A 19,105-nucleotide genomic window follows, 5' to 3' on the forward strand; every position below is an offset into this window, starting at 1 on the left:
AGTGTACCGTAGTTAACGCGGTGCTAGGGACGCCGTGCTAATTGCAGTAAAAAAGGGTCATGTGTGCGAGCGACCTAATGGCTAAGGGGTCTATAACTGCTGGGGGGCCCATAAGACAGAGGGGAGTCACGACTGAACAGCTCCACCTCCGATTCATCAACATCTGCCCAAGAGTCCAGCAAGCAGAAAAACTCTGTAACTTATTGTTTTGCCAGTCCAGGCAGCACTCGGCTCAGTTCAGAGAGCGACTCCTTCCACTCACTCCGGCTCTCAGTATAGTACTGAGTCTGCAGGGAGCTGAGCAGCATCTGGACTGGCAGGACTAGGAGTTACAAAGAGAGGTTGTCAGAAAGGAGTATTACGCAGAGAGGGCACTATAAAATTGAGGAGCATAATAACTTTTAGAAGCAAAAAAGGGCACTAGTATTATGGGGCCACTGAGAGGAACATTGTAAGTGTGGGTAGAAGCATGATGGAAGGAGGTGGAGAGACCAGTGATGTCTGGAAGAAGTCTTCATGGCAGTTTGAGCTTCATGGGTAAAGAGTCCGGGGTGAACCAGTTGCCTGCAATTCGGACTTTCCACCATATACTGCAGCCATCACAACAGCTTCACAGGAGGAGACTCTGGGGTAAGTCGACTGCCTGTAGTCCGGACCTTCCACCACATACTACATCCATCACAACAGCATGGCTTCACAGGAGAAGAGTCCGGGGTGAACCGGCCGCCTGCAGTCCAGACCTTCCACCATATACTACATCCATCACAACAGCTTCACAGGAGAAGAGTCCGGGGTGAACCGGCCGCCTGCAGTCCAGACCTTCCACCACATACTGCATCCATCACAACAGCATGGTTTTATAGGAGAAGAGTCCGGGGTGAACCGACTGCCTGCAGTCCGGACCTTCCACCAAATACCACAGCCATCAAAACAGCACGGCTTCACTGGAGAACCGGCTACCGGCAGTGCAGACCTTCCACCACATATTACATCTATCACTACAGCTTCACAGGAGAAGAGTCCGGGGTGAACCGGCCGCCTGCAGTCCAGACCTTCCACCACATACTGCATCCATCACAACAGCATGGTTTTATAGGAGAAGAGTCCGGGGTGAACCGACTGCCTGCAGTCTGGGCCTTCCACCATATACTACATCCATCACAACAGATTCATAGGAGAAGAGTCCGGGGTGAAACAACCTCCTGCAATCCAGACCTTCCACCACAAACTGCATCCATCACAACAGATTCACAGGAGAAGAGTCCGGGGTGAACCGGCCGCCTGCAGTCCGGACCTTCCACCAAATACCACAGCCATCAAAACAGCACGGCTTCACTGGAGAACCGGCTACCGGCAGTGCAGACCTTCCACCACATATTACATCTATCACTACAGCTTCACAGGAGAAGAGTCTGGGGTGAACAAATCACCTGCAGTCCAGACCTTCCACCATATACTACATCCATCACAACAGCTTCACAGGAGTAGAGTCCGGGGTGAACCGGCTGCCTGCAGGTCAGACCTTCCACTATATACTACATCCATCACAACAGCATGGTTTTATAGAAGAAGAGTCCGGGGTGAACCGACTGCCTGCAGTCTGGGCCTTTCACCACATACTGCATCCATCCCAACAGCTTCACAGCAGTAGAGCCCGGGGTGAAACGACCACCTGCAGTCCAAACCTTCCACCACAAATTGCATCCATCACTACTGCTTCACAGGAGAAGAGTCCGGGGTGACCGGCCTCCTGCAGTCTAGACCCTCCACCACATACTAAATCTATCACTACAGCTTCACAGGAGACAAGTACAGGGTGAACCGGCCTCCTGCAGTCCAGACCTTCCACCATACAATACATCCATCACAACAGCATGGCTTCACAGGAAAGAGTCCGGGATGAACTGGCTGCCTGCAGTCCAGACCTTCGATTATATACTGTATCCATCACAACAGCATGGCTTCACAGAAGAAGAGTCCGGGGTGAACGGGCTGCCTGCAGTCCAGACCTTCCACCACATACAATATCCATCACTACAGCTTCACAGGAGAGGAGTCCGGGGTGACTGGTCTCCTGCAGTCCAGACCCTTTACCACAAACTAAATCTATCACTACAGCTTCACAGGAGACGAGTCCGGGGTGAACCAGCCTCCTGCAGTCCAGACCTTCCACCACATACTGCATCCATCACAACAGCATGGCTTCACAAGAGAAGAGTCCGGGGTGAACCGGTCGCCTGCAGTCTCGGCCTTCCACCATATACTACATCCATCACAACAACTTCACGGAAGAAGAGTCTGGGCTGAACTGACTGTATGCAGTTCATACCTTTCACCATATACTACATCCATCACAACAGCATGGCTTCACTGGAGAAGAGTCCGGGGTGAAATGACTTCCTGAAGTCCAGACCTTCCACCATATGCTACATCCATCACTACAGATTCACAGGAGAAGAGTCCGGGGTGAACCAGCCTCCTGCAGTCCAGACCTTTCACCACATACTGCATCCATCACAACAGCATGGCTTCACAGGAGAAGAGTCCGGGGTGAACTGGCTGCCTGCAGTCCAGACCCTTCACTATATACTGCATCCATCACAACAGCATGGCTTCACAGGAGAAGAGTCCGGGTGAACCGGCTACCAGCAGTCCAGACCTTCCACCATATACTACATCTATCACAACAGCTTCACAGGAGAAGAGTCCGCGTGAACCGGCCGCCTGCAGTCCAGACCTTCCGCCACATACTGCATCCATCACAACAGCTTGGCTTCACAGGAGAAGAGTTCGGGGTGAACCGACCGCCTGCAGTCCAGACCTTCCACCATATACTACATCCATAACAACAGCTTCACAGGAGAAGAGTCCGGGGTGAATAGACAGCCTGCAGTCCAGACCTTCCATCATATACTACATTCATCACAACAGCTTCACAGGAGAAGAGTCCGGGGTGAATAGACAGCCTGCAGTCCAGACCTTCCATCATATACTACATCCATCACAACAGCTTCACAGGAGAAGAGTCCGGGGTGAACCGACCACCTGCAGTCCGGACCTTCCACCATACAATACATCCATCACAACAGCATGGCTTCACAGGAGAAGAGTCCGGGGTGAACCGGCCACCTGCAGTCCAGACCTTCCACCATATACTGCATCCATCACAACAGCATGACTTCACAGGAGAAGAATCCGGGGTGAACCGACCGCCTGCAGTCCGGACCTTCCACCATATACTGCATTCATCACAACAGCTTCCTAGGAGAAGAGTCCGGGGTGAACCGACTGCCTGCAGTCTGGACCTTCCACCACATACTGCATCCATCACAACAGCTTCACAGGAGAAGAGTCCGGGGTGAACCGGTTGCCTGTAATTTTCAGGAGAAAAATTTAGTCCCTTGTTTAGAAGACATATCTGTTGTTTCGTAATAACAAAGGGGCCAACACAATCACATTGTTGTTTATAACCTTTTGTTCCTGAAAATGATTTTTCGCTGTTTGAAACGTTATTGGTAGAGATGAGCGAACGTACTCGTCCGAGCTTGATGCTCGGGCGAATATTAGCGTGTTCGGGATGCTCGTTACTCGTAACGAGTACCACGCGATGTTCGAGTTACTTTCACTTTCATCTCTGAGACGTTAGCGCGCTTTTCTGGCCAATTGAAAGACAGGGAAGGCATTACAACTTCCCCCTGCAACGTTTAAGCCCTATACCACCCCCCTGCAGTGAGTGGCTGGGGAGATCAGGTGTCACCCGAGTATATAAATCGGCCCCTCCCGCGGCTCGCCTCAGATGCCTTGTGAGATAGCTGAGGGACAGTGGTATCGTGTTGGAGCTGCTGTAGGGAGAGTGTTAGGAGTTATTGTAGGCTTCAAGAACCCCAACGGCCCTTCTTAGGGCCACATCTAACCGTGTGCAGTACTGTGCAGGCTGCTGTTAGCAGTGTTGTTTTTTTTTTTTCAAAATCGGCTGTGCAGAGCATTGCGCCCTGCAGTAATACTACAGGGACAGAATTGTGTACGCAGGGCCAGAAGACATATATTATTGATTGAATATAGTCAGTGGGCCTTTTCTTTAAAAAAAAAGGGAAACATTCTATTTGGCCTGCCTCTGTCAGTCCTCAGCGTTCTGGGTACGTGTGTGGTGGGTGGAGATAGTAAAAAAATCATACGCAGCTAGCTAAGTTTAACAGCAGGCTTGCGCCAATTTATTTCCTGCCTGGGAAATCACTGCTCTGCTGTAGTTAATAACTCTGCAACCCTGCAGTTCTGTGACACATTTACAGGGCCAGAAGACATATTTATTATTGATTGAATATACACAGTGGGCCTTTCCTTGAAAAAAAAGGGAAAACATTCTATTTGGCCTACCTCTGACAGTCCTCAGCGTTCTGAGTATGTGTGTGGTGGGTGGAGAACGTAAAGAAATCATACGCAACCAGCTACGTTTAACAGCAGGCTTGCGCCAATTTATTTCCTGCCTGGGAAATCAAATCACTGGTAATACACCATGCTGAGGGGTAGGGGTAGGCCTATAGGACATGGACGCGGGCGAGGACGCGGAGGCCCAAGTCAGGGTGTGGGCACAGGCCGAGCCAGTGCGGTGGCCAGGGGTAGAGGCAGGGCCAGACCGAATAATCCACCAACTGGTTCCCAAAGCGCCCCCTCGCGCCCTGCCACCCTGCAGAGGTCAAGGTGCTCAACGGTGTGGCAGTTTTTCACAGAGACGCCTGACGACCGAAGAACAGTGGTGTGCAACCTTTGTCGCGCCAAGATCAGCTGGGGAGGCACCACCACCAGGCATATGATGGCCAAGCACCCCACAAGGTGGGACGATGCCCGTTCACCGCCTCCGGTTTGCACCACTGCCTCTCCCCCTGTGCCCCAACCTGCCACTGAGATCCAACCCCCCTCTCAGGGCACAGGCAGTACCGTCTCCTGGCCTGCACCCACACCTTCACCTCCGCTGTCCTCGGCCCCATCCAGCAATGTCTCTCAGCGTAGCGTCCAGACGTCGCTAGCGCCACAGTTTGAGCGCAAGCGCAAGTACGCCGCCACGCACCCGCACGCTCAAGCGTTAAACGTGCACATTGCAAAATTGATCAGCCTAGAGATGCTGCCATATAGGCTTGTGGAAATGGAGGCTTTCAAAAGCATGATGGCGGCGGCGGCCCCGCGCTACTCGGTTCCCAGTCGCCACTACTTTTCCCGATGTGCCGTCCCAGGCCTGCACGACCACGTCTCCCGCAACATTGTACGCGCCCTCACCAACGCGGTTACTGCCAAGGTCCACTTAACAACGGACACGTGGACAAGCACAGGCGGGCAGGGCCACTATATCTCCCTGACGGCACATTGGGTGAATTTAGTGGAGGCTGGGACCGAGTCAGAGCCTGGGACCGCTCACGTCCTACCCACCCCCAGAATTGCATGCCCCAGCTCGGTGGTGGTATCTGCGGCGGTGTATGCTTCCTCCACTAAACCACCCTCCTCCTACGCAACCTCTGTCTCGCAATCTAGATGTGTCAGCAGCAGCAGCACGTCGCCAGCAGTCGGTGTCACGCGGCGTGGCAGCACAGCAGTGGGCAAGCGCCAGCAGGCCGTGCTGAAACTACTCAGCTTAGGAGAGAAGAGGCACACGGCCCACGAACTGCTGCAGGGTCTGACAGAGCAGACCGACCGCTGGCTTGCGCCGCTGAGCCTCCAACCGGGCATGGTCGTGTGTGACAACGGCCGTAAGCTGGTGGCGGCTCTGCAGCTCGGCAGCCTCATGCACGTGCCATGCCTGGCCCACGTCTTTAATCTGGTGGTTCAGCGCTTTCTGAAAAGCTACCCCCACTTGTCATACCTGCTCGGAAAGGTGCGCCAGCTCTGCGCACATTTCCGCAAATCCCACATGCACGCTGCCACCCTGCGGACCCTGCAACATCGGTTTAATCTGCCAGTGCACCGACTGCTGTGCGACGTGCCCACACGGTGGAACTCTACGCTCCACATGTTGGCCAGGCTCTATGAGCAGCGTAGAGCTATAGTGGAATACCAACTCCAACATGGGCGGCGCAGTGGGAGTCAGCCTCCTCAATTATTTACAGAAGAGTGGGCCTGGTTGGCAGCCATCTGCCAGGTCCTTGGAAAATTTGAGGAGTCTACCCAGATGGTGAGCGGGGATGCTGCAATCATTAGCGTCACCATTCCTCTGCTATGCCTCTTGAGAAGTTCCCTGCAAAGCATAAAGGCAGACGCTTTGGAATCAGAAACGGAGGCGGGGGAAGACAGTATGTCGCTGGATAGTCAGAGCAACCTCATGTCTGTATCTCAGCGCGTTGAGGAGGAGGGGGAGGAGCATGAGGAGGAGGGGGAAGAGACAGCTTGGCCCACTGCTGAGGGGACAGATGCTGCTTGCCTGTCATCCTTTCAGCGTGTATGGCCAGAGGAGGAGGAGGAGGAGGAGGAGGATCCTGAAAGTGATCTTCCTAGTGAGGACAGCCATGTGTTGCGTACAGGTACCCTGGCACACATGGCTGACTTCATGTTAGGATGCCTTTCTCGTGACCCTCACGTTACACGCATTCTGGCCACTACGGATTACTGGGTGTACACACTGCTCGATCCACGGTATAAGGAGAGCCTTTGCACTCTCATTCCCGAAGAGGAAAGGGGTTCGAGAATGATGCTATACCAAGGGCGCTGGTGGACAAACTGATGGTAAACTTCCCATCCGACAGCGCTAGTGGCAGAAGGCGCAGTTCCGAGGGCCAGGTAGTAGGGGAGGCGCAGAGATCAGGCAGCATGTACAGCGCAGGCAGGGGAACATTCTCCAAAGCCTTTGCCAGCTTTATGGCTACCCAGCAAGACTGTGTCACCGCTCCCCAGTCAAGGCTGAGTCGGCGGGAGCACTGTAAAAGGATGGTGAGGGAGTACGTAGCCGATCGCACAACCGTCCTCCGTGACGCCTCTGCCCCCTACAACTACTGGGTGTTGAAGCTGGACACGTGGCCTGAACTCGCGCTGTATGCCCTGGAGGTGCTTGCTTGTCCTGCGGCTAGCGTCTTGTCAGAGAGGGTGTTTAGTGCGGCTGGGGGAATGATCACAGATAAGCGTAGCCGCTTGTCAACCGACAGTGCCGACAGGCTTACACTCATCAAGATGAACAAAGCCTGGATTTCCCCAGACTTCTCTTCTCCACCAGCGGACAGCAGCGATACCTAAACAATACGTAGGCTGCACCCGCGGATGGAAGCTACGTTCTCTCTCACCATGAAAAACGGGGACCTTTTAGCTTCATCAATCTGTGTCTAATATTCCTCCTCCTCCTCCTAAAACCTCACGTAATCACGCCGAACGGGCAATTTTTCTTAGGGCTACAAGGCTCACTCATATAATTTTTCTAAACAATTTTTATACGTTTCAATGCTGTTAAAAGCGTTGAAACTTTAACTTGAACCAATTTTTCGTTAAACTGGGCTGCCTCCAGGCCTAGTTACCACTTAAGCCACATCAACCAAAGCGATTAATGGGTTTCACCTGCCATCTTGGTTGGGCATGGCCAATTTTTTCTGAGGTACATTAGTACTGTTGGTACACCAATTTTTTTGGGCCCTCACCTACAGTGTAATCATAGTAATTTGTATGTTCTTCGCCTGCACTCATGGTACAGAAAGGTGTGTGGGGTTGGCCTACACTTTAGCTACATAAATGTAACTGGGGCCTTGTCTATACTGCAGCTACTGAAATGTGAAAGAGACTGTTATCTCCCTAAACTGCTGCAATGGGATTGTTACTGGGGCCTGTCTTGAGTGCTACTATTACTGAAATGGAACTAAGACTGCGCTCCCCCTATACTGCTGCTAGTGATATGTTAGTGGGGCCTGTCCCTAATGCTACCGCTGAAATGTTAATAATTGTGGGCTCTGCCTATACCGCTGCTAATGGTATGTCACTGGGGTGTGGAAACAGAGGCTTCACAAAGACATGATGGCGGCGAGGCCATTTCCCACCAACGCTGTTACTGTTAAGGTGCATATAACCACGGACACGTGGAGAGGACACATAGTGCCTCCAAAACATCCCCCTCCTCCTCCAACAATGAAAACATACCTTTGCATTGGTCCGTCCGGTGGCAGTCCAAGAATTTCACCTTTAACGACACAACAAGAGAGCACCACCACCATCCCCCCGCCACGGCCCACTTAATCCTGGCCACATTCCGAAAACCAACTACATAAAACCGCGCTACCAGGTCCGCAGTCGCCACCACATTACCACCAACGAGGTTACTGTCAAGGTACATATTACCAGTCTGACTGGGGCATGCAGTGTGGGCCGAAGCCCACCTGTATTGTATCTGACGTTAGCTCTGCTGAGTAGGGCACTGCAATGGGATATATTTATGTACCGCCGGTGGGTTCTAGGGAGCCACCCATGCTGTGGGTCCACAGGGAGTTGTAAATGCATCTGTTTCCACTTCTAAAGAACCCCAGTCTGACTGGGGCATGCAGTGTGGGCCGAAGCCCACCTGTATTAAGCACGACATTACTACCTCAGCTGTGTTGGGCAATGCAATGGGATATTTTTATGTACCGCCGGTGGGTTCCAGGGAGCCACCCATGCTGTCGGTCCACAGGGACTTCACAATAGGGAGTTGTACCTGCCTGTGTCTATGAATTAAAAACCGCGGTCTGACTGGGTCATGCAGACACCTTGACAGAATGAATAGTGTGTGGCACATAGGTTCCCCATTGCTATGCCCACGTGTGCAGCTCCTGATGGCGGTGGCACAGGATTATATTTCTCATTGCTTCTGTACAGCATTGTGGGCTATCGCCCCGCCCCTTTTAAAGAGGGTCGCTGCCTAGCCGTGCCAACCCTCTGCAGTGTGTGCCTGCAGTTCCTCCTCATGGCAGACGCACTTATAAATAGACATGAGGGTGGCGTGGCATGAGGGCAGCTGAAAGCTGGGCAGGGACAGTTTGGTGTGCGCTGTGGACACTGGGTCGTGCGGGGGGGTTGGGCAGCATGTAACCCAGGAGAAATGGCAGCGGAGTGTCATGCAGGCAGTGATTGTGCTTTGTTGGAGGTAGTGTGGTGCTTAGCTAAGGTATGCATTGCTAATGAGGGCTTTTCAGAAGTAAAAGTTGTTGGGAGGGGAGGGGGGGGCACTCTTGCCGCTATTGTGGCTTAATAGTGGGACCTGTGAACTTGAGATGCAGCCCAACATGTAGCCCCTCGCCTGCCCTATCCGTTGCTGTGTCGCTCCCATCACTTTCTTGAATTGCCCAGATTTTCACACATGAAAACCTTAGCGAGCATCGGCGAAATACAAAAATACTCGGGTCGCCCATTGACTTCAATGGGGTTCGTTACTCGAAACGAACCCTCGAGCATCGCGATAGTTTCGTCCCGAGTAACGAGCACCCAAGCATTTTGGTGCTCGCTCATCTCTAGTTATTGGACATTAATAAATTCATAAGGAAGCCGACTGTGGAAAAGGATTTCTATAATAAAACACAGGAAGTTAATGGAGGGTCCGGGATGAATACGACTACTATAAGAACTACAGCAGCAATGGGTTTGATGGGCGGACATTTAATGAAATGATGGCTTTGAAAGGGTTTGGAAGGTGAAAATAATGATGAATCACATCAAATTGAGAATATCAAAAAAATCAATCTTCACATTCCTAATCCCAAATTTTATCCACTGACTTCAAGAACCAAATTTATGGATGAATTTCAATCGATTATGGAAACAGACCATCAAATCAAATTGAAAACATTGAATGAAACAACGGAAAGGAAGAAGGAGAATGTAATGTCAAATAAAAATGTGGTAATAGGTAAATCTGATCAAGGAGGGGATGCGGTACTGATGGACTCCGATCTGCAGCACTTAGCAATTAGGATGCAATCCATCACAAGATTGCCTCAAGGAATTGAGGAGGTTGCTGCATATAGGAGCGCAACGAGGTATTCTGGATGAGAAAGAAGTCTCTGTGTCCGACCAGCCCAGTCTTGGCTGTGCTTCACGGTCTTCCCAAGATCCATAAGGGGGTGTTTCCACCTCCACTGCGCCCCATTGTTGCAGGGATCGATTCCCCCTGTGAATGTTTAGGTTTGTGGGTGGATCGCTCCCTGCATCCCCTCGCACGTAGAGTCCCAGGGATTTTGAAAGATAGCAAACGTTACCCAACAGCTCCAACATTTTGAATGGAAGGACGGCTCCCATTGGATTGTCTGCGATGTTTAGACCTTTATTCTAGCACCCCGCAGCATGCGGCCATTGAAGCACTTCAGTGTCATTTACAACATTTAGTAATTACAGGGATGAATTGAAGGAGTTTATTATTTTTTCTACTGAATTTCTGTTGAAACATAACTTTTTTTCCTTTGATAATGATTTTTTTACAGGTTTCCGGCGCCCCGATGGGCTCAACATGTTCCCCATTGATAGCTAATCTTTTTTTGAGCTGGTGGGAGTACTTCTTCAATAGTAATAATCCATGCACATGCCGCATGGTGGGGTGCGCTAGATTTACTGATATTATTATCTGGGACAAAGGAACTGAACCGGAGGAGCGATGAAGACATTTGGAGATTTGGGCAGTGTATAAATAACAATTCCCCATAATGATAAAGAAGCACCCCTTCCTAGGTTTGGTTCTTAAAGGTAACACTACTGCAGGTATTGAAACGAAATTACACAGAAAAGAAACCACAGGAAATAGTCCTACGCACTAATAGTGGTCACCCTGAGCAACCATCAGAGCGATCCCAATAGGAGGATGTATCCGGGCCCAAACATCTGATGGCTCCATGTTCGATTCAACTAAAAGGGATATCAAAAATAGACTTTGCCAAAGAGGATATAAAACCCGCCCTTGATAAGGCCGGCAATAATAGCGAGCCAATGGACAGAAATACAGAAATGAAACAGAAAAATGAAAACCGGGTTTAGTGTTTTCTACGGCCTTTAATAGAGATTTCTATCACATCAGAAAATCTTCTAAAATTCTTGCCAATTTTGCGGCAAGATGAAATAACTGACAATCTTGTAGATGAGGGGTGGGATTATAGAGAAGAATTTGGGGGATTTATTACCCCCAAGTATTTTTTCATCGAATACAAAAAAAACCCAGTGGCTAAAAAATAAGGTTTTTTCAGATGCGGTAGTCCCCGGTGCAGCGCGCGTCGTCTGACTGCCAAGAGAGACAGTTTTTTGAATAGTGAGGGCTTCAAAGAACATAAAATAATGAGCTACATTAACTGTGACACTATTAATGTGATATCTAGAATTGTATGTACAAAATGTAACCAGAGTTATATCGGTTACACGACACGCAAGCTGAAATCCCGAATAGCGGAACATATCTCTCTCTCTATATATATATATAGACGAAAGCCCTCACTGACTGACTGACTCGCCACTAATTCTCCAACTTCCCGATGTCGTAGAAACATGAATTTTGGCACGAGCATTGATTATGTCCAAAATAGGAAACGTTATTGGGTCCCAACTCAATTATTCAATTGTAAGCGCAAAATAATTAGCGTCCAAATTTTACGTATGTAATCTAATTCTCTCACTTCCTGATGTCATTTTATATAAAGGAAACGTCGCATGGTTGCCTCCCCGTGGTGTTTCCTGGGTAACACAGAGAACTATGCAAAATGGTGAACATATGTTTTTCCTCAGTATCTCTAAAGTAACCACGACTTCATAAGATTTCCGTGTGAACACCAGATAAACACCAGTACTAATTAACTCGGGCGAAGCCGGGTATATCAGCTAGCAGGGTATATAAAGAAGGGCATGGTCAATAGCTCTGGAGCAGCAAAACATTTTCTGGAGAAGCATGTAGATAGTTTGGAAACTTTTTCTTTTATTGGCATTGAAAGGGTCCTCAGTTAGAAGAAAGACATAGTCAGTCAAGAATGAGTCTTCAAAAGAGAGGCATATTGGATACGAGCATTAGATACAAGGTATCCTACAGGAAGGAATTGTAAAACAGATCTTTTGTACATGTATTAATTGTGAATACATCTGTTTAATCTATATATATATAAAGCTGAAAGCCCTGACTGACTGACTCACTGACTGACTGACTGACTCACTCACTGACTCACTGACTGACTCACTGACTCACTGACTGACTCACTGACTGACTCACTGACTGACTCGCCAAAAGTTCTCCAACTTCCCGATATCGTAGAAACATGAATTTTGGCACGAGCATAGATTATCTCCAAAATAGGAAAAGTAATTGGGTCCCAACTCGATTATTCAATTCTAGCGCAAAAAAATTGGCGTCCAAATTTTACGCACGAAATCTAATTTTCTCACTTTCCGGTGTCCTAGAAACGGGAAATTTGGCACGAGCATTGATTATGTCATAAATAGGAAAAGCTAATGGGTCCCAACTTGATTATTCAATTCTAGCGCAAAATAATTGGCGTCGAAATTTTACATACATAATCTAAATCTCTCACTTCCCAATGTCATAGAAACTTAAAATTTGGCACGAGCATTGATTATTAGAGATGAGCGAACGTGTTCTTAACGAACACTTACGCACCCGGACACCGGCTTTGCCGAGGACTTCAGTGTCCGCGCGTAAAGCTTCGGCGGGCGCCGGGGGGCGGGGAGAGGCGCAGCGGCGCGGTCGGCAGCAGCGGGGAACAGGGGGGAGCCCTCTCTCTCTCCCTCTCCCCCCCACTCCCCGCCGCACCCCCCCCGCGCTGCCACGGCGACCCCCGAACTTTTTTCGCCCGAGCACGGAATTGCTCGCAAAGTTCGGTGTTCGGGCGAAAAGGGGCGGAGCCGAACACGTTCGCTCATCTCTATTGATTATGACACAAACAGGAAAAGCTAATAGGTCCCAACTCGATTATTCAATTCTAGCGCAAAAGAATTGGCGTCGAAATTTTACGTGCAGAAGGTAATTTTTTCACTTTCCGGTGTCATAGAAACAGGAAATTTGACACGGGCATTGATTATGTCATAAATAGAAAAAGCTAATGGGTCCCAACTCCATTATTCAATTCTAGCGCAAAATAATTGGCGTCGAAATTTTACATACATAATCTAAATCTCTCACTTCCCAATGTCATAGAAACTTAAAATTTGGCACGAGCATTGATTATTAGAGATGAGCGAACGTGTTCTTAACGAACACTTACGCACCCGGACACCGGCTTTGCCGAGGACTTCAGTGTCCGCGCGTAAAGCTTCGGCGGGCGCCGGGGGGCGGGGAGAGGCGCAGCGGCGCGGTCGGCAGCAGCGGGGAACAGGGGGGAGCCCTCTCTCTCTCCCTCTCCCCCCCACTCCCCGCCGCACCCCCCCCGCGCTGCCACGGCGACCCCCGAACTTTTTTCGCCCGAGCACGGAATTGCTCGCAAAGTTCGGTGTTCGGGCGAAAAGGGGCGGAGCCGAACACGTTCGCTCATCTCTATTGATTATGACACAAACAGGAAAAGCTAATAGGTCCCAACTCGATTATTCAATTCTAGCGCAAAAGAATTGGCGTCGAAATTTTACGTGCAGAAGGTAATTTTTTCACTTTCCGGTGTCATAGAAACAGGAAATTTGACACGGGCATTGATTATGTCATAAATAGAAAAAGCTAATGGGTCCCAACTCCATTATTCAATTCTAGCGCAAAAGAATTGGCGTCAAAATTTTACGTACGGAAGGTAATTTTTTCACTTTCCGGTGTCATAGAAACGGGAAATTTGGCACGGGCATTGATTATGTCATAAATAGTAAAAGTTAATGGGTCCCAACTCCATTATTCAATTCTAAGCGCAAAAGAATTAGTGTCCAAATTTTACGTACGGAATCTAATTCTCTCACTTCCCAATGTCATAGAAACGGGAAATTTGGCACGAGCATTGATTATGTCATAAATAGGAAAAGCTAATGGGTCCCAACTCCATTATTCAATTTTATGCGCAAAAGAATTAGCGTCCAAATTTTACGTGCGGAATGTAATTTTTTCACTTTCCGGTGTCATAGAAACGTGAAATTTGGCACGAGCATTGATTATGTCATACATAGGAAAAGCTAATGGGTCCCAACTCGATTATTCAATTCTATGCACAAAAAAATTAGCGTCCAAATTTTACGTACAGAAGGTAATTTTTTCACTTTCCGGTGTCATAGAAACGGGAAATTTGGCACGCGCATTGATTATGTCATAAATAGGAAAAGCTAATGGGTGCCAACTCGATTATTCAATTCTATGCACAAAAGAATTAGCGTCCAAATTTTACGTACAGAAGGTAATTTTTTCACTTTCCGGTGTCATAGAAACGGGAAATTTGGCACGGGCATTGATTATGTCATAAATAGGAAAAGCTAATGGGTCCCAACTCCATTATTTAATTCTAAGCGCAAAAGAATTAGTGTCCAAATTTTACGTACGGAATCTAATTCTCTCACTTCCTGATGTCATTTTATATAAAGGAAACATTGCATGGTTACCTCCACGTGGTGTTTCCTGGGTAACGCAGAGAACTATGCAAAATGGTGAACATATGTTTTTCCCAGTATCTCTAAAGTAACCACGACTTCATAAGCTTTTCCGTGTGAACACCAGATAAACACCAGTACCAAATTAACTCGGGTGAAGCCGGGTGTATCAGCTAGTATATATATATAAAGACGAAAGCCCTCACTGACTGACTCACTGACTGACTGACTGACTCGCCAAAAGTTCTCCAACTTCCCGATGCCGTAGAAACATGAGTTTTGGCACAAGCATAGATTATCTCCAAAATAGGAAAAGTAATTGGGTCCCAACTCGATTATTCAATTCTAAGCGCAAAATAATTAGTGTCGAAATTTAACATACATAACCTAAATCTCTCACTTCCCAATGTCATAGAAACTTAAAATTTGGCACGAGCATTGGATATGTCATAAATAGGAAAAGCTAATGGGTCCCAACTCGATTATTCAATTCTAGCGCAAAAGAATTAGCGTCCACATTTTACGTACGGAATCTAATTTTCTCACTTTCCGGTGTCATAGAAGCTCGAAATTTGGCACGAGCGATAAGGTTTGTTCTGGTATGTCAGTCATTGCAGGAGAATACTGACCAGGAACGCCTAGCACTAGAAATTAACTAAGGGTTAAATCACTGTTGTTTTTAATTGAATCAAGTTTGTTTAATTAAGGATAAGGTTTTTAAAGACTGTGAAATATTTGTTAATTAGAGGTGAGCAAGGTTCAATAGAACTCAAACGCGTACTCTATTATCTTTGAATTGCACATGTTACTGGGGTCCACCTATACACTTGCTACAGAAATGTTACAGGGCTCGCCTATACTGTGGGTGCACAAAAGTTTCCCATTGTGGTGTTCAGCTATCTGACACATATACAGAATGAATTGTGTCGGGACACATGGATTTCCCATTGCTATGTAACTCATGGCACCTTGGGTCACACAAGGTGGAGGCTGGGACCGAGAATGACCCAGGGCCCGTTCACGTTCTTCCCACACAGACTATTGCGGGTCCTACCTCGGTCATGGTTTCTCAGCCTTGTAATGCCACCTCCTCCTCCTGCTTGGGGTCTGAGGATCAGCTTGGGCAACATGTATTTTCTCTCATGCTACCACAGTTATCTGAGGCACTGGTTTGGGTAAAACAAAAGGAGCGTTACTGCATTAATGAGACGTTCACAGCTGTACTAGCATCGGAGTCCGCTTTATGCCCACGATTACTGAGGGTGTGGGCAGAGGACGAAGTCCTGAGGGAAATGCAACTGCGCCAGGTTTGGCCTGCGCAATTTCTTTCTGGTTCATCCAGTCTTTGGAGCGATGAAAGCAACCGTAACTGATTTAATGAGACATTCACAGCTGTACTAGAATCCAAGTCCGCTTTATGTCTACGATTACTGAGGGTTTGAGCCGAGGCCGAGGTCCTTGGGGGGTGAAACTGCCTTGTTTGGGCACTCTGATTTCTTTCTGTGTAATACCATCTTTGTGCACCGACAGCATAGGCGAGCCCAAGGAACTCAACGACTTCCAATTGTGGTGTTGAGCTATCTGACACCTACACAGACTGTATTGTGTGGGGACACATGGATTTCCCATTGCTATGTAACTAACGGCACCTTGGGTCACACAAGGGGGAGGCTGGGACCGAGCCTGACCCTGGGCCCACTCACGTGCTTCCCACACCGAGTATTGCTGCATTGTGGAGATGTGTAGTAGTGCTGGGCTGGCACCTGAGTCCCCTTTATGCCCACGTTTGCAGCTCCTGACGGAGGTGGCACGGGATTGGAATGAAGATCGAACGTCAATTTATCATCAATTCTCAACAGCATTGTGGGCTATCACCCACACTTTCAAAGAGGGTCGCTGCCTGGCCCTGCCAACCCTGTGCAGTGTGTGCCTGCGGTTGCTCCACATCCAGTACGCACTTATAAATAGACATGAGGGTGGTGTGGCTATGAAGCGAGCGTGTTGCATGAGGGCAGCTGAATGCTGCGTAGGGAAAATTCTGTGTGCGCTGTGGACGCAGGGTCGTGCGGGGTGGTTGGACAGCAATGCCAGCATGTAACCCAGTAGAAGAGGCAGCGGTGTCACCCGCAGGCAGTGATTGTCCTTGGTTGCAGGTAGTGTGGTGCTTAGCTAAGGTGTGCCAGCGCGTGTGCCTTGCAAATGAGGGTTTGTCCGAAGTAAATTGTTAGGGGGGTGACGCCAGGATCTTGCCCCTATTTTGGCTTAATAGTGGGACCTGGGAGCATGAGATGCATCCATGCATGCTGCCCCTGCCCTTCTCTATCCGGTTCTGTGGCGTTTCCATGACTTTCCGATGTTTTCTGGTGTTTCACAAGTCATCACCTATGCGGAGCATCGGTCCCATACAAAAATGCTCGAGTCGCCCATAAACTTCAATGGGGTTCGTTACTCGAAACGAGCTCTCGAGCATTACGGAAAGTTTGACTTGAGTACCGAGCACCCGAGCATTTTGGTGCTCGCTCATGTCTATTTGCCAGTGAAATCCTGGAAAAGGAAGGTTTTCTGCTCACCTTGTTCCACTGATTCCATTTCTGTTGCAGCGGAGAGAGGCGACACGTCTGATCGTTGGGTACTTTCTTCCACAATCTTAAATCCAGACTCTACAGATGGGGGGGGGGGGGGGGGTTAAGGGCGCACAAGATCATCAGCAATCACACGTTTACATTTTTAAAAAATCCCAATATTTCTAGCTGAGAACATCAGAGTATACAGAAGAAAAGGCTAAAATTCCATTAGTAGCAGACTTCCTGCTCTTCCGCTATTGGCTGAAGTGTCCCCTCCCAGACTTCCTGCTTTGCCGCTATTGGCTGAAGTGTCCCCTCCCAGACTTCCTGCTTTGCTGCTATTGGCTGAAGTGTCCCCTCCCAGACTTCCTGCTCTGCTGCTATTGGCTGGTGTCCCCTCCCAGACTTCCTGCTCTGCTGCTATTGGCTGAAGTGTCCCCTCCCAGACTTCCTGCTTTGCTGCTATTGGCTGAAGTGTCCCCTCCCAGACTTCCTGCTCTGCTGCTATTGGCTGAAGTGTCCCCTCCCAGACTTCCTGCTCTGCCGCTATTGGCTGAAGTGTCCCCGCCCAGACTTCCTGCTCTGCCCGTCTCCTGCATGCACACAGAATACCGAATACACAAGGAACTCTCTCTGCTTTTTTTTTAGTTCCTTCTCTCTGTGTTTGGACTTAAAGCAGGGGGACATTTCTGAAAGGAGCAAAGTTGTGATGCAGGAAGATGAGTTTAATAGAGATGAGCGAGTAGTGCCTTAGTTGAGTATCTCCCCGCTCGTCTCTAAAGATTCGGGGGATCTCTCTCTCTCCCTCTCCCCCCCCATTGCCTTTTATTACAGAGAGTTGAGGTGGCACAGTGCCCTCTAGCTGGGTGGAGGGGAATTAGCAATGCACACACTTCACTACAACCTAAGCCCCTCCCCATTTAGTAGTCCTGCTAACTCACACAGAAACTTTCTGTAACTGTCCACAATAGATTGCCGCTGGCCTCTACGTCCCATCCCATCCCACCTCACACAACGTCACACTTAGGATAGGTTGGTATTAGATCAGCACTTACTTGTTGGCGCCACATTCAATGGTTGAGAAGTGCCTGAAACACAACATTTAACCCTATTATTCCAGATGATTTGACAACCATAAGAAGAAAATAGGAAGTTGTAATAACTTAAGGTGTTCTCAGGGTTCATTAAAATCAAGCTTGTGTACATGATCAATGTCTGTGCTCTTTCCTTAACCCCTTAACGACCAGCCCATAGTGTTTTTACGTCCTCCCGAAGTGGGCTTTATTCTCTGAGGACGTAAAAACATGTGTCCTGCAGAGAATAAAGCCCCTCGGGCTCTGGACGTGACAGCTCCATGCTGTCGGTGTCCGCAGGTAGCTGACAGCATGGAGCTGTCATCCTGGGCTGTTCGGACACCCCCCCCCGGCATTGCAATCGGCGCTATCCAATGGATAGCGCCGATCACAAAAAAGTAAATAAAACTGCAAAAAAAGTGACATATTCAGCTGCCCTGATGGATCGGATCCATCGGAGCAGCTGAAATTACTCACCGAGGTCCGCCGCACGACTCCCCGCTGTCCCGATGCTCCGGGCGCTGTAGCCGTCCTTCTGCGCATGCGCGCCAGGCGGCATTACGTCAGCCGCAAGCGCAGAAGGCCCAGCGGCGCGGGAGACTTAAAATCTCCTGGCTCCCGGCTCCTGTAGGTAGCCGGGAGGCAGGAGATGTCAGCGGGGACCGCGGTGAGCGGTCCCCGTTACCGTGATCGCCGTTATACAATGGATAACGGCGATCGCGGAAAAGTGAAAAAAAAGTGTAAAAAAGAAAAGTTTCAGCTGCCCTCATGGATCGGATCCATGAGGGAGGGTGAAAATACTCACCCCCCTTCCTCCATGTCCTCCGGCCGGTGTTGGGACCCACCGCTGGTTTCTGCGATGTGCTGATGTGGCGCGCATGCGCAGAAGGCCGGCGAGCCCGGCAAATTCAAAATCTCCCTGCACCCGGCTGTCACCGTTAGCCGAGTGCAGGGAGATATGACTGGGGACCGCTGTATGCGGTTTCCAGTCATATGATC

General features: G+C 49.1%; 1 protein-coding gene across 1 annotated transcript in view; it reads right to left on the minus strand.

The window, feature by feature from the left end:
- OC90 (otoconin 90) overlaps nt 1-19,105 on the minus strand; it is a 184,495-nt gene that overhangs the window by 19,508 nt on the left and 145,882 nt on the right. Inside the window, exons 14-15 of the mRNA XM_066578803.1 lie at nt 18,089-18,121; nt 17,040-17,129 (exon numbers count right to left, since the gene is read on the minus strand). Coding sequence (XP_066434900.1) covers nt 17,040-17,129; nt 18,089-18,121 — 123 coding nt within the window. The remainder of the gene's footprint in view (nt 1-17,039; nt 17,130-18,088; nt 18,122-19,105) is intronic.

The sequence above is a fragment of the Eleutherodactylus coqui genome, chromosome 9 (genome assembly GCF_035609145.1).
Source record: "Eleutherodactylus coqui strain aEleCoq1 chromosome 9, aEleCoq1.hap1, whole genome shotgun sequence".
NCBI lineage: Eukaryota > Metazoa > Chordata > Amphibia > Anura > Eleutherodactylidae > Eleutherodactylus > Eleutherodactylus coqui.